Source organism: Maylandia zebra, linkage group LG13, assembly GCF_041146795.1.
Source record: "Maylandia zebra isolate NMK-2024a linkage group LG13, Mzebra_GT3a, whole genome shotgun sequence".
Taxonomy (NCBI): domain Eukaryota; kingdom Metazoa; phylum Chordata; class Actinopteri; order Cichliformes; family Cichlidae; genus Maylandia; species Maylandia zebra.
Genome location: NC_135179.1, coordinates 34,321,723 through 34,337,333, shown reverse-complemented (window position 1 = coordinate 34,337,333; position 15,611 = coordinate 34,321,723). Strand labels below are relative to the sequence as shown.

Below are 15,611 nucleotides of genomic sequence, written 5' to 3'. Positions count from 1 at the left end.
GATACAATCCAAGCTCTCACTGCGGTTGCACAGGGACTGAGGGCTCCTAACAACGCACAGTCACTCCCGAAGCCATGCAACCTGTGGTTTAGCTCAACCTCCTGAGCTGCAGTCAGTCAGGCTGCAGACCAGCGAGGGTGCCGTGCTATCCACCACCAACAACATCAACAATGCCCACGTGAGCATCAGGATGGACCATGATCTTTTTTTCTTCTGTTTCTATATCCTCTCTCTTTCCTAGTTGTCCATGCTTTCAGAAGTCTCCCACTGCCACGAGAAAACAGGATCTCTGTTCTCCGTCCAGCTGGGAACAGAAAGTTTCCAACTGAAACTCTCTCCTCCGCCTCTCTTCGAAGAATAACATCATGACTGCTTGAGGACAACATTTTCCTTTTGCTCTTTTCAACACCAAAGTCCTTTGGGAGTAGCTGACGTCAGATCTCGCTTTAGTCCCAGTTATTCCATCTTTCTTTGTTTTTTACTGTGTACAACTTTACCCAAAATGTTGGTTGACGAAATGCTGCAGAAGTCTTCAGCTGGATAAGCTCTGCGCCTCATCTGGCTCATTTTGAAATAGAAGTTGATGTTTGGTGTGAGTTAAAGTTCGATGCAGCAGTTCAACTCTGAGGTGGGACTTCCAGGGAGTGATCTTTAAAAAACATGAAAAGCTTTGCTGAACACCTCAAAACTGTTCATATTTACACTAATATATTATTAATGACCTGTGAAGATTTTCAACATTTTCAAAAAATATTAGAAAAAAACGATGTGCTGTGTAAATTAAATGAAGCACTGGTATCTTTAGCATAAAAATGAGTGTCCCTGTGTGTAGCCTGAGCTTTTCTGTGTAGAGGCAGTGTGTGATTGTCAGTCAAACAGGAAACCTTGGCCTTCTCTGTTTAAATGATAAAGAGACTAGAGGGAAAACAAGGAGTGAAATTAAAGCTCAAATATGACTAAAAACCACTTCAAATGTTGTTTCTGTTGGAGTTCTCCTCCTGCTCCTCATGCTCGGTTTACAGCACATTATGGCTTCATTAATAATTCGACCAGAGCAACAAAGGCCAGAATGATTCCCAGCAAATGATGGTTTTCTGTCTCCTCTGCCACATATTCAAATCATTTGGCTTTCTGTTGCACATTATGTGGTAACTGTAATGATTGTGGCTGGATGTTGTGATCACTGTTGTTACTTGTAACAGACAAAGCAGAAGCAGAGGGAGGTTCGGCCCACGCAGTGCTGTTCTGGGTTATTCATCTTTACATTTAAAAAGCTCCCATCTGAAAGCATCGAATCAAATTTGTCATCAGTGACATCACTGATACTAAATCCTTATTGAGTGTTTCTCCTGCCTGAGAGCTGTAAGAACGGGGACTTAAACTCTGCTTAATAAACCAGCACGTACTGTATATTGTCTCATGTGGTGTTTGCTTTGTTTGTCTTCAGCTCTCATAATTTTGAGTTAAAGTTCTGCATCACACCAACTTCAAAATCCTCTTTTAGAAAACCTTCAAAACTTCCTCTGAGGAATCAGTTTGACTTTGTACTAACAGCGCACTGACATCTAGAGCTCAAAACTCTGCAAGCAGTTACAGATTTCAGTCCGATATATCAGGACAAAGACATTGTTACACAGTTACAGAGAGCACGCAGACAGGATTTTACATCTCCCATCTCCAGAGGCTGAACAACAACAACAAAGTAAGAACAGCTGACAAGCAGTTTCATGGCCAGATGGTGTTTTATTCTCTTGTTACACTGGACGTGCTGTGAAATGTTGAACCTGCTTTGGTAGCTGTGCACTACAAGTCTCAATATGAGGTCACAGGAGCTGCTGTGGACGAGGCCATACTAGGCTGGAGAGAGCGAGTGCAAAGTTTAGCAGCTGTCAAATAAAACGTCTTCAACATGAAGACTGAACCAGCTCAGCACAACAGTCTCACAGAAGCAGAAGTCTCCAATCAAAAGATGACTTCATGAACTGCTCATTACACTGGAGAGCGAGGAGGCCCGACCAGACAGGCTGTTTCTGCAAAAACAAACACCAGACGGAGGAAAGGAACGGTGAAGCATAAAACGTCAGCGAAACCTGATGGAGAACATGTAAAAGGCACGTATGGGAATATGGCTGCCAACGGAAATGGGCCACAAGTCAGACAAAGTCATTTCTTGACTACATGTGGCAGAAATCAGCCGATCACATCTTCATTCGCTGATTTTAACTTTTGACTAATGCTTCAAATTTGGCTTCAGCACCTCATCAGACCCGCTGACACTGATTTTCAGTCAGTTCTTGTGTAATGTGACACACCTCAGCCTTTCCTCCATCTTCCTGACAGCCAGCCTTCTACGGAGGCCGTTTCTGATGAAGCTTTGGTGAAGAGTCCATGTGTCCGATCTTTGCTGCATTTGATCTCATTTCTTGAGTTTCAGATACAGTTCACGTGCTGCAGATAGACTTTTAGACCCGCTACATCTTCTTTGTCGTCCCCTTTTCCCCGATTCCTCAAAACATTCATAAATAAAAGCCTTGAAAGTGAAACTGAGTGAAGAACTATTACACTTTAAAAAAATCACAAGACAGTCTGGAAGCAACATCTGAAAGAAATGGTGGTGCATTTAAAGAGGAACAAATAAAAAAGACATAAGACATCAGTAAAAACGTGTCATAATTTACGTCCCTGTATGCGGAAGCTGCACATGTTGCTATGTGTGCATCTGCTTTTGCTGTGTAGAGTCTGTATAGTCCAAAACAAACAGCCAGGTTTGCTTCTGCTAATGAAATGATTAGGACGCAGACCCTTTAGTACTCCAAACTACTGTTCTCATTATTTTGGAGATGCTACAACCGTCGTCTGGCCAGCATCAAGTCGTTCTGCTCTTTTATCAAAAGCACTCTTCACTACCCGGATCTTTACTCAAGCCACGGGAAGTCCAGTGTACTCCGGTGGCCCAAAGCAATCATAGAGTTCCTGCTGGTGCTAGATGATTGTACTGGTCCCAGATCAGGCCTGTAAAGATGAAAAGGCAGGGAGTAAACATGTGTACGTACACATCTAAGATACTCTTTTACTTTGTGCATGTGTCAGCAGGAGAAGGGTGTTTCTAAAACATCTTGGATTACAGCGAGACCTTACTAGGCCTAAATCCCAGACTCCCACTCCTACACGAGAACACTGAGGAATGCTGATTTGACTCTCCCAACCCTGCTCTGTCCATCTGGGTGGGTGCCAAGCTCCAGTCAGGACAGAGGGAGAGGCTGAAGTGCCAGCAACCCTCCACCTCCCATTAAACTCCTCCCTCGACAAGCTCTCAAATAAAGAAGAGCCAGTGTTCATCCAGAACAGGCGAAAAGCCCCTTTTAGAGTCCCAGTCTTTGCATCCTGCCCAAAGGTCTCTTAGGCTGTCCTTTCCAAAACACATTGCTCATGCTGGATATTCACATATAAATAACTATAAATCTTCCTTATCACACAGGGGACACAGGTACAGTGCCCTTTCAGTGGCTCTGAATTGGTGTGATTTCGACCCGTGAGGATGTAACGTGTCTTTGACAAGTTGAAGAAGGAAAGCAGGATTATGTTGATACATGTTTTACAGCAAAAGTAAAAACAGGAAAATGTGTGTTTTACTGAAAGTGAGCAGAAAACGTGAGTTTTGTTTATGTTTGTGAAGAAAAACAAACATACACTGAAACATGTGCAGGTACATCAGTCTTCTTGTGTTGTGTGTGTGGGTGTCTTGAAATGTTCTCGTAAAGGAGAGTGGGACGTTTTCAGCCTGATGATGGTCTGCTTCACTTGCATCACTTGTTAGGAGACCACCTTTTGCCTCTCTGATGGGTCCCCAGCTGTATACGGACCCCTGATTAGCTGCCCATCGGATCATTTGGGCCAGTGTGCCGCGACAAAATGTGAAAAAGGAGCAAAATGGCCGTTTATCCAAGTTCTTCTGGACCTGACTGCAGATCATAGACGTACACTGTGGTGTGGAGCATGCTCCTCACCTGTAGAGCTGTGGGCAGGACATCTTCAGTGAAGCTGAGGCTGCTCCCAGCCTGCTGTGATTCCTTAACTTAGTCTTCCTTACCACGTCTTTGACTCTGGCCCACGTGCTGTTTTCACTCAGCTGAACACAAAGACACACAAAATCGTCACTGATCAATTTCCCCTTCCAGCAGTAAATGCAATGTCAGCCTGACAGAGTTTTTGGAATGCAGAGCGTCGCCTCATATATCTCATGTGAAAACATTTGTTAATCACGCTGCAGAATGTGATTCTGTCAGGATAAACCACTTACTGTGTGCTGATGGATGGAGAGCCCCTCAGTGCTGTCCCCGTGGACCTCCCCCTCAGTGTGACTCCTTTGGCTTAGGCTCTTCCTGCACGGAGGAGCGAGTGTGAAACCACCACCTGTAACTCCTGAAACAGGGAGCAAACAATAAGCACTTACAGTTCAGTTTGTGCCTGACTAATAACATTTAAACCAGTATTCGTTTGGTCCGTTCGTGCATTTTGTCAACGCTGTAAGCACCTGTAAAAAAACAAAACACACTACACATGTGTGCTGAGCCACAACATTTCAGACGCTGTGTGTCCTCGGTGTCCTGCCCAAACTGAAGGATGGACGTTATCATGGCAAAACACACTGACTTTGATTTAAGTACAGGTGGACCCGACCATGCAGGCAGACACAGCAGTGTGTGTGTGTGTGTGTGTGTGTGTGTGTGTGTGTTTCCAAAGCATCGCTACATGATTAGTGATTTTTCATTCAGTAATGGCTGTTATAAGAAATCCTGCTGGAGACAGTGCATGTCTGCTTTTTCCTTCTGCTCATCCCACTCCCCTCTTCTCCTACTTTACTGTAAACAGATCACTTCTTGTCACAGCTTCAGTCCAGTGCTATAGCTACATAACAGTTGGTGAATCCGAATGTGAAATTACTTTATGTGGACTGTGCGTGGTCCGTGTTCCTGTCAGGAGCAGATTTCCGCCCGGGTTTGGGTAAAGCAGAACCTTTCTTTAAAGTAGATGAACTGTGGGGGTAGTTCTGGGTCACACTGTGAAACTCGAGCATTGCTAAAACAATTTGAGAACATAGTTTAGTTCGTTCAGGGTGTTTTCAGAAGCTTGAAGGCTGCAGAACAGACTGTAAGTCCTGTCTGAGGAAAATATCTCGTCTTCTACGTTTGGAGAAGCTGAGAACTGCATCTAAACATCCTTCTTTGCCTGCTTGTGCAAATAAACTGCTTTGTATGCTGCCAGTTTTTTCACTGCTGTTGGTTGGTCATTAGTTGTAGTTTTATCCAACCGAAACCATAAACCTCTGACCGTTAGTAACTACGAGCACACCTTGATTTCTGTTGGAAGAAGTAATAGACTCTCTTTTTGTTGCTGCCTTATCTCCTCAGACCTGAACTCTTCCACAGCAGCGTTTTTAATTTCTCTTTGATATTTGGGCTGATTGGTATTTTGGTCTAAATAAATGTCCACATATGTGAACGCCAGGTCCCAGGAGGTTAAAGGTGCAGTCTGCCCTCGATTGGAAACACACCATAAACATGCTTATTTATTCCAGTTACTGCCAACAGGTTACAGCTGACAGGAGCAGCAACAACAGCTGCTTATGAGATAACATTATCCTGATGTTAGGCTCAAGATAAACAGGCTGATTACATGCTCACATCACCTAAGACTTTATTTACGAGTCCAACAAAATCATATCGACTTCACAGAAAGTTTCACTGTTGCTGGCAAACAGCAGCTAAAAACAGCAGGTTACCAAGAGCATATCCTCAGTGCTACCTCCAGCTCAACGTGCCTACACTGTGATTGGACAGCAGCTTCACTGAATCGACGTGTATCAGGCTGCCTTCACAAACCTGGCATACTCAATCTTTAACGTCAGTTTTGTTTATATAGTACTAAATCACATCAGAAAAAACACATGATGAGTGAAAAACAGAAGGGAAAGTGTGAATCTTGAAAGTAGAGATAGTGTCCGTCTCCTGAATCCAAACTGGAAGCTGGTTCCACAGAAGAGGGGCCTGAAAACTGAAGGCTCTGCCTCCCATCCTACTTTTAAATACTCTAGGAACAACAAGTAGGCCTGCAGAGCGAGAGCGAAGTGCTCTAATAGGGTGATATGGTACCTGATGAACAGCAGCCAGACTTTTTTGAGATGCCTCAGGTTAAAAACATAAAATACTGCAAAATCTTTAATTGACACATCAGTTTTTTTATTCCTGATTTATTAGTTTGTGTTTCTACTATTGAAATATGTAAAAGTCTAGTGTTAGAAAATATTTCCCACAAACACGAGTAGAAACACAGGCAGGCCACAGTCTACAGTCTACGTTTAGTGGTGAGATTTTAACCGCTGCACCGTGAAAGATTTCCCAGCATGCTGTGCTGTCAGCATGTTATGTACATTTACAACTACATGTGCAAAATTACATGAAGTTTGCAAACGTGTTCAATGATACTTGATGGTGAAGTTGTGATGTAACTCCAGCACTCTGTACCAATGTTTGTTTATGCCTGTTTTATCTCATATCAGATTTAGGATTTTATGGATTTACATCAGTGCGATGTTTTGTATATTAGTTACAAACATAATCAGTGTTACTGCACAAGATGTTGTGGAATAAATGTCAGGTAGTCCTCTCATGAATCACTATTTATTCACTACAAGAAGATACTGGGATTGAATCTAGCAGCCTTGTAGAGATTGCGGGTGCTTTTGTGTGTTTTCTCCAGGTGCTCTATTACCTCCACCGGTCGATATGAGTGGGTGCTGTGTGACCTCTGGAACGGCTGACAGGTCTGAGAGAGTTCCACTGGGCGATGAAAACTCATCTCTGGATTGCGTTTTCTGGAAATCCTGGAAGGCTAAACTGGCTGCACCACAGCTGCAGTAGTCTTTGAAGAAGTCCTGGAAAAAGCAGAGAAGAAGAAAATGTGTCATGAAATTTTCATTTCAAAAGAAAGTGATCAACAGCTGAAAAACTGATTTTGAACGTGGTTTTAAATAAAAATGATGTTTTAGAATTTTACTCCACGTAATGCAGATCATATATGATGATACAGTAGGATGTGTAATTTGAATGTTGTTGCTAATGTGCATCGTGGGACCAAAGAACAGGCACAGCACTTGTACGATTAATGGTTTCTTTTAACATTATTTTTGAGGATTTTGTCTTTGTTGGACAGACATTACAGAGGTGAGAGAGAGCAGCAAAGGCCAAAGGTCAAGAGTTGGGAGTTCATCTTGTAATCGGAAGGTTGCCAGTTCGAGCCCCGGCTTGGACAGACTTGGTCGTTGTGTCCTTGGGCGAGACACTTCACCCGTTAGCTGGTGGTGGTCAGAGGGGCCGGTGGCGCCAGTGTCCGGCAGCCTCGCCTCTGTCAGTGCGCCCCAGGGTGGCTGTGGCTGACTGGATGTGTAAAGCGCTCTACAAATACAGGCCATTCCTCTTGAATATGGCGCCTGCTCACCCACCAAACTGAGCTGGTGCCCTTTGTGAGCATTGTTTAGTTAATCTAGTTTCCTCTCCTCCATAGTCAGACCAGGACTGACATGTTAGCTATATGTTCTTCTTGAATTGCTGTCTGAGTGGTGTCCAAAAATAGACCTTTGCTCCCCATGATTACATGTTAAGTCTCCTGTGTTTAATGAAATATTTAGTGCACTGCATCTCTTGGGTGAACAAAGGCAGAACTTCACTTACAAACAAGAGGAAATGCTTCGAGTTATTCCTGAGATTTGTTCTAGTTTAGCCTCAGCTCCCACTCAGATGGCCCCCACTGGTGACACGGAATCACACAGTCAGCAATGAAGCAGTCACGCAGCCTCATCCTGCGATCTCAGTTGCAGTGTCCCACGATGCTGTTTCACCTGAGTCCTTTCCTGGGGAGTGGTGGTGGTGGTGGTGGTGGCATTTTGGGGGGGGTCCTTCCACCTGCTCGCTTTCAGCCGCTCAGCGCTCTCTTCCCACGATGATGCCACTAAACTCTCGTATGCCGTAGGCGTGCTGAGAGGACGCGTGCAGGCATGGGCTGAGGCGTATTTCATATCCACAGTGGATATTTCGACCTGTGGTTGCTGAGACCGGCTGGGTGGAAAACACTGTGTGTGAAATTTGTTTTCAAGCATTAAATAATCAGTTGGCTTCATGTGATGAAGCTATGATCACTCACCAGCCTGAGCCTGTTTGATTAGTTAGGGAGACCCTCGGCTCTTTCACGTCTCCAGACGCTCCATTAATTCTGGCTGCAGAAACACAACTCTCACATTGACTGGGCCAGTAACAGAGCAGAGGGTTTGAGTCTGTTCTGCCTTGCTGCTTTCAATCAGCCTTACCCACAGCCTCTAACAGATCACAACCAGAACATATACCCGCACCGGATCCTTCATCTGTTCCTGAACAGTACCACGATCTACGACAGACAAAGCTCTGTCTCGACCTCCCCACAGGCCCAGGAGGAGGAGCAATGTTTCACTCCAGTTTATTAATCAACCGTAGACCCAGACAGAGTTGCGTGTTAATTCATGTAATTGCAAACTATTCCTGCCGCTCATTCGTTTTAGTTACCACTTACCTTCCCAGTCTTTTCCCACCTTGGGATGTGTGAGGTAAATGAACTGGGTCTCAGCACTTTTCTGCTCTACCTGAACATTCAGAGCATTTTATACAACTGGCTTCATTCAATCACTACTTATTGTAGTCACACCATTCTGTCAGATGCTAGACCTCATCTCTGTAGGCGGTGTCGCCATCGTTGGTGTCCCATCATCACCAAATCTGCAAATTTGGTGATGATGATGCAGGGATGCGAGGGGTGCAGTCACTGGTGTCGATGGTGTATAGGAGAAGACTCGGCACACATCCCTGTGGTGAGCCAGTGCTGAGTGATCTCTGGGTGCCAACCTTGACTGATTGTGTTCGGTCAGTGAGAAAGTTTTTCATCCATGTGCATGTAGCGGAGGCGGAAGTCTGAGTTTACCAGCTTGGCTATAAGAATGTCTGGAAAGATGGTGTTAAAAGTTAAGCTGAAATCAACAAAGAGCATCTTTACTGAAGTCCCAGCATTCTCCAGGTGAAGCGGGCAGTTCTTTATGCACTTTAGGATCAGCTTCTCAAAGCACTTCACAATAGGTCTGTAGTCATTAAGGACAATGATGGTCTTAGGGACCGGGACTATTGTTGCTGAGCTACATCGCCCAACGTGGGGCTCGAACCCACGATCCTGAGCTTAAGAGTCTCACGCTCTACCGACTGAGCTAGCTGGGTTTGTGCTGCCATCTTTTGTTCCCATTAAATCTCTGAGTTTGCTAGGTATAACCAAAACAAGCCTGCAGTGTGTCGTTACTTACGTTTTAGTTTAAAAAGTCAGACACTCTGAGAGGTGATATCACTTGTAAGCTGGAAAGGAAATGCTGTCTCACTAATTTAACCATTTAGTCTGGAGAGCCCGTTTGCTGCTCTATAAATACGCCATCTGTAAAGCTACAACATCTTACTATTCATCGCAGAAAATAAGAACAATCCCAGGCTTCTCTTCACCACTGTAGCCACACCTCTGTTGGCTGTAGCTCAGGTGGTAGAACACAATTCAACCCCTGTCTGCTCCAGTCGGCCTGCCAAGTGTTCTTGAGCATGACAGTAACCCAAGTTACTCTCTGATGCATCCCTGGGAGTGTGACTGTTAGCTTGGTCTTACAAAGAAAGAAGAAAGTGCATGTGTGATATCTTAATGACCTCGTAGTACCATATCACTCTCACACTTACTTGTTGGTGAATTCTCCCGTAGTTACACTACAATAGTCTTTGCTGCTGTACTGAGTGCTTCTTCCACTCATTATCTGTTTATACACCACTCTGCATTCAATCATTATTAATTTCCACAGAGAGTCTTTTGTCATGTCGTCCTCCCCTCACCAGCAGCCTGTAGCAGCAGATGGCCCCGCCCCTCACTGAGCCGGGTTCTGCTGGAGGTTTCTTCCTGTTAAAAGGGAGTTTTTCTTTCCCTCAGTCGCCAAGTTCAGTGTTCATAGGGAGTCGTTTGTAGGGACTTTACATTACAATAAAAATGTTTTGAGGTGACTGTTGTTGACCATAAACCGTCACAGTCTTAATGTGATAATGAGACTCAGCCTCTGTTGTGCGTCCTTTGAATCTGTCCTTCTACCTTTCAGCTTCTCATTTGTTAACAGTATCGATGTTCATGTCATTTTCTTAACACACACACTTGCTCGGGTGCGCTACATCCTACACAGTGTTACTGTAGATGGTGAATGCTTTCTGCTGGTGCTCTTCCTGCCACCCCTGCTGTACACGATGCACCAGGGCTGTCACTCATACACAGAGCTGTACATGACGGTCCATTCAGAGACCACAGGCGATATTCCAGTCAGGATTACTCTGTGTCTTTAGTGTTGTTTTTGTCAGGGTCACGGCGGGCTGAAGCCAGTGTACGCCCTGGACAGGTCTCCAATGTGATGCAGGGCTAACACAGAGAGACTGACACCAAGCTCCACACAGAAAGCTCGTTCACCGGCCTGATGGTGAAGTCAAACACAGGACCTTCTTGGAGTGAAGCGACAGCACTAACCACTGTGCTGTCCATATTAAATGTATTGGTTATAAAATACAGAATTGCTATGTCAGTTTAAACAGCTGTGAGTGTGGCTGGAGGTTGACCTGGTCGTTCAGCACTGTTAACACGCTCTGCCTTTCTGTTCTCAAGTTCTGTGCTGCTTTTCAGTATACTTCAGTTTTATTTACATGGCACCACATCACAACAGCCACCTCGAGGTATGACACTGTAAGGTAAAGACCCTACAGTAATAGCACTGCTCATAATATTTAAAACAAAAATGTATTTAAGCATAAAGACACAGGAGGTAGAGGCAGTTGGTTGTCTATAAAAGGCCAGTGGTTCATTCCCTTGTTCCTCCAGCGTGCATCTCCAAATATCATTGTGCAAGATACTGAAACCTTAGTTTCCTCTGACGCCTCCGCTGGACTCTGAGATCAGGTTCAAAGTGCTTAAGCTTGGAATGTGAAGGAAAAGTGCTTTGAGTGCTCAAACCTAGTAGGAAAGCACCATATAGACCAATGAGACATGCTTTTCAATCTCCACACCCCCAGTTGCAGACAAAGACTCTTAAAGGTCGTCGGACAAAGCTGCAGCTAGCAGAAATCCTCACGTTTAGGTCTCGACTTTATTGCATGAGTTGAAATAAGAGCGTTCACACACCTCTTTGGCCTTTCTCATCCTGCGTTCCTTTTGCAGACTGCAGATCTGCCTCTGCAGCTGGAGGTTAGTCTCCTGCATCTGGCTGATTTTCTCAACGAGTTGACAGATGTGCTCCAGGTAACCGAGTCCTGAAGATAGCGGGCTGGGACTCACTTGCTGCGCCTGTACAAGCAGAAGGCATATGGGTTAAGATAGTTATGATAATTACGCCATTATTATCCTAAACAATGCTTCTATTTTTTCTCCAGGACTGCTGTAGTGTAATAACCATAATTACTGGCTTGGTTTATTTGTTCATTATTCAGTTTTATTAATGAAGAATGTCACCACAGATAGTGAGCTTCCGAAGCACACTGCAGACTAAAACCCAGGCCTATCATTTAGTCTAGTTTATGCAAGAAAAGTGCTTTTGTTATGATTATGATGGAAAGTTTTGGTTAACAGTGTCTCAAATCCTGACCTTTTTATTAAACCAGAGCAGATAGTGTCAGGCTCAACACTGACATCATTACTTTAGTCTAATCGTTTTGTTGCCCACCTGCTGTGACTGTTAGTGTGTGCTTGCTCCTTCTACACATTAATTAAACTTGGCAGCAGGGGGTCGAAAAACTAGGTTGAAGTGTATGTGAGGAGAGTGATAAGCTTGCACCCAGTGCTGCTGGACCTGCAGGTTGCTTTTCTCACCTGGTTTTACCTGGTGACCTCCCACCAAGCTTCACACTTCACATTGAGAGATTTCAGAAACCATGGGAAGAGTTTGTGTAAGAACAAGGCTGATAAGGATGTTTCTGGGTCCAGTTCCTAGCATCAACAACATGATGATGTTGTTATCAAATCATTCTCCCCTCACTGTGCCATTAGGATGATCAAGGCACCAGAGCTGATATCACTGACGCATTCAAAAAAAGGGACATGTTTTGCAGTTAGATTAACATTCAGGTGTAAAAGCAGTCCACTCATTTTTAAACTAGTCTGAAAAAGCCCTGCTGGATCCCACTGAATAAAGTACCCTGTGTTCTGCACATTTTAGGTGATTTTGATACTTCAGTAAACTCATGGACAGACTTTTCTACTCTAGCCGAACTCTAAAAGCACTTTCCACAACTTGCCTCAATCACATCTTTTTCTGTGTAACTTTCAAACATTCATTCTCTGGTGGATGCATCTGAGAGCAGCTCAGGGCTAGTGTCTTGTCCAAGGATATTTGGCATGCAGGCTGGGATTGAACCACCACCCTGCCGATTAGGTGGTGCTCTACCATCTGAGCTACAGTCTGATGTTTTAAGGCATAGCCTCCAACAGCTGTGTATGAAATGCTCCCTCTGGAAAAACTGCCTCATAGCCACAAAATCACTCAGTGTCATTCTCTCTGTTGCACCAGCTGTTCCCTAAAGTTTGCATACATTTAGTGTCAGAAAGTGCAAATGCATCTCTCCGTGTCTGCAGTGAAGCTTCACTAAAGGCTGCTCTGCTCCTGACGTGTTGCCTTTCGTAGGATACCTCAGTTTGACTCTGTCGCTCACAGTTTCATTCTCACCCTCTCACTCCCCTGTTACATGAACACCAAAGCTGATTGTTTGTTTCATTTCAACTTCCAGGCTTTCAAGATCCCACGCTCAGTCGCCAGCTCATCAACATTTCTGTGCATTTATTTAAAATGTGGAAAAACTGAAGCTTCCTTACAGCCGCAGTTTAGTTGCTGCAATACAGTTCAGACAAAATGTCTCATCAAGGGTTTCCAAGTCTGTTTTCCAACCTTAAATGTACAGGAAAGGTCACACCCTCAGTTCCTGACACAAGATGCTAGCATCTCTTTGCAAAGGCATTATTCAAAATGTTGGTTTATGTGGTAAAATCCATATTTTAATAAGAGGAAACTTTGAGCAAATATTTATCCAACCACAAACATTCCTGTAAGTGTACCAACAAAAGCAGGATGTGAGCTCAGGCCCAGTGTTTCCCATGCAGCTGACACTGAAACGCTGCTCCACAGTGGCTGTGGTGGAAACAATGGCCAAACAGGTTTAGGGACTGACATCACTCATTTCCTCTGATGCTTTACAGAAACGACTGTATTGAGACTGAGAATTTTTACAATTGCAGTAAATACATTAATAATGTGTTAATATTTAAGTAAAAAAATCCATATCTACATTAACGTTGAAAATGACTGTGCACAGGTTGCAGATCCTGTTTTTGCCTCCTGATATTCCAGTTTAGAGAATAGATGGATAGTGTCCTGGATCTTTGATCAAGTATTTTCAGTTTTGTTCTGGACTTTTTAATTTATGTTTTAGTTCCTGTGTCTGTTATGTTGTAGCACCTCTGAGTTTGTTATTTGTAGTTCTTGATTCTTTGGCTTTGTTTTATTTGTTATTTCCCCTTTTGTGTCCAGTCTGTCCTGGTCTTGTCACCATGCTTTTTCTCCAGCGTCCTCGCCTCTGTTTACCTTCAGTCTCACCAGTCGTATCTCGTGTCCTCTGTCTCATCTCTCTGTGTTCTGCCTCCATGGGCTTCCCAGTTTTGTCAAGTTTACATTTGATTTTGATCGCCTCCTGTCTCGTGTATATAATGTTCAGTTTTGCTTCTCCTGTCTCATCAGTTTGATTCTGTTTAGCTGTGTTCTCAGGTGCGCCCACTCTCCTCCTGTGTATATGTTGTCAGCACTGACCTGAGGGCAGCCGGTTTAAACAGATGAGCGAGGTGCAAGGCGTCACCAGGTGGTGCTAATGTACTGGGACACTTTGCTAGTCTTGCTGAACATTCAAAATGCTTTAGGCTACAAACTGCATTATAACTAAACATTTATATTTTAATTATACACTTGAAATACTTTATTTTCTTAACATCGATGGCAAATTTTCATTGTCATTTATATGCTTGGACTGTGGGTGGAGATTGGATTACTCAGGAGAAACTGACACAGGCACAAGGAAAGCATACGAACTCCACACGGACGTGCCTCAGATTTGAATCATGAAACATTTTGCTGTGAAGCAACACGTTTATCCACGGCACCAGCAACACCCATCCAAATCCAACGTAGTCGACCTTTTGATCTTCAGCACGAGGCCCCCTTACAACAGATGTCTCGCTGGTTGCTTGTGTGTTAGTGCAATCCCACAATCCTCCCAGGACGTTCTGACACATCTGCCCCAAGATCAGACCCTGCTAGCAGAGCGAGACTGAACAAGTACGGTTTGTTTTGAAGGCTTGTTGGAGAAAGTCTCTTCTCTCTTAAAAGAACACGACAGTACAGTCTGACTTTAAAAACCAGCATCTGAGCAAATCAAATGTCTTCATTACCCTTTAGACAGACCAAAGAGAACACAGTTGGCCCTAACACACAGCATGTGGCCATAGCACATCAGCACCTCATTCATCTTGCATCCTGTCAGGAGGTTATGGACGAGTGTTATTTTGCAGCCACAGGACCTTATAGACTGACTGATCACAAACTCCTCTCTATACCAAAATATTCCAGAGGACATTTATCCGATCACAGCAGCAAATCTTTGACACAATGACTGAAAAACAAAAGGACTGAAGGGTCAAAGTTCAGACCTCAGCCTGACTCAGATGATTAAGAGAGTCGTTCATAAATGAATTTCTGCAAACCTCAATGAACCAAAGCAACACGGTAAAGACGAACGGGCCACAAATGGAGTGAACGACGTTATTACTGACAAAGGCGGTGCTTCATGCTGCATGGCACTAAACTCTAAACATGACCATGGAACGATGATTAAAACACAATGAATATCAGAGATATTACAACTTAAAGGAGAACATTAATTCCAGCAGTGTGGATATTTGACTGAGCCAGGTTTGGTCATTTTTGGTGGCTAATTAAGATAAGGATGGGTATTCAGTCCAGGAGATGGCTCTCACTTCCTCAGGGGAAGTCAGTAATTGGGGTTGGGGGTTGTTCTTGATGGGACAGTAAACATTATCAGGGCTGGCACTGATCTTATCTATGGCCTTGCTCAGACCGCTGAGCTGGGAAGACTTAAGGGGATTTCCCCATTTAAACACACACACACACACACACACAGTGATGCACTTCCTTGTTTCAGATCTGATCTCGTGAGTCTCACGTGGAAAGTATACCAAGACTGGATTACGTAAAGATACTACATGTCTGATAAAAGAACTACTGCAAGTTTGGAAAACTAAATAAAATGAACATTGGAAGCTCAGATCAGGAATCCCACAATCCAAACTAGAGTTAGGAGAAAGATGAATGGAGCCTTCCTTTTAGAAAGAAACCATGAACATCTGAGCTGACCGTTTCATACTTTTATTTGGCATATCTGTGGTATAATACTGTCTTTCTTTTTACTGTCGGG

The 15,611-nt window shown here is 43.9% G+C and overlaps 2 protein-coding genes and 1 non-coding gene across 5 annotated transcripts in view; 1 reads left to right on the top strand and 2 right to left on the bottom strand.

Annotated features, from left to right (window-relative positions):
* vps8 (VPS8 subunit of CORVET complex) overlaps positions 1–1,410 on the top strand; it is a 78,332-nt gene extending 76,922 nt beyond the window's left edge. For both annotated transcript variants that reach the window (XM_004572041.4, XM_004572040.4), the window contains exon 45: positions 242–1,410. In XM_004572041.4, coding sequence (XP_004572098.2) covers positions 242–361 — 120 coding nt within the window. In that variant the 3' untranslated portion in view covers positions 362–1,410. The remainder of the gene's footprint in view (positions 1–241) is intronic.
* A 313-nt stretch (positions 1,411–1,723) lies between these two features.
* Positions 1,724–15,611, bottom strand: part of si:ch211-250c4.3 (uncharacterized) — a 33,811-nt gene continuing 19,923 nt past the window's right edge. For both annotated transcript variants that reach the window (XM_004572036.4, XM_004572037.4), the window contains 5 exons: positions 11,263–11,424; positions 6,772–6,934; positions 4,301–4,422; positions 4,008–4,129; positions 1,724–3,012 (listed from right to left, as the gene is read on the bottom strand). In XM_004572036.4, the coding sequence (XP_004572093.1) occupies positions 2,916–3,012; positions 4,008–4,129; positions 4,301–4,422; positions 6,772–6,934; positions 11,263–11,424 (666 nt within the window). In that variant the 3' untranslated portion in view covers positions 1,724–2,915. The remainder of the gene's footprint in view (positions 3,013–4,007; positions 4,130–4,300; positions 4,423–6,771; positions 6,935–11,262; positions 11,425–15,611) is intronic.
* Positions 9,221–9,293, bottom strand: trnak-cuu (transfer RNA lysine (anticodon CUU)). The gene has a single exon. It is a non-coding gene; the product is annotated as a tRNA-Lys (tRNA).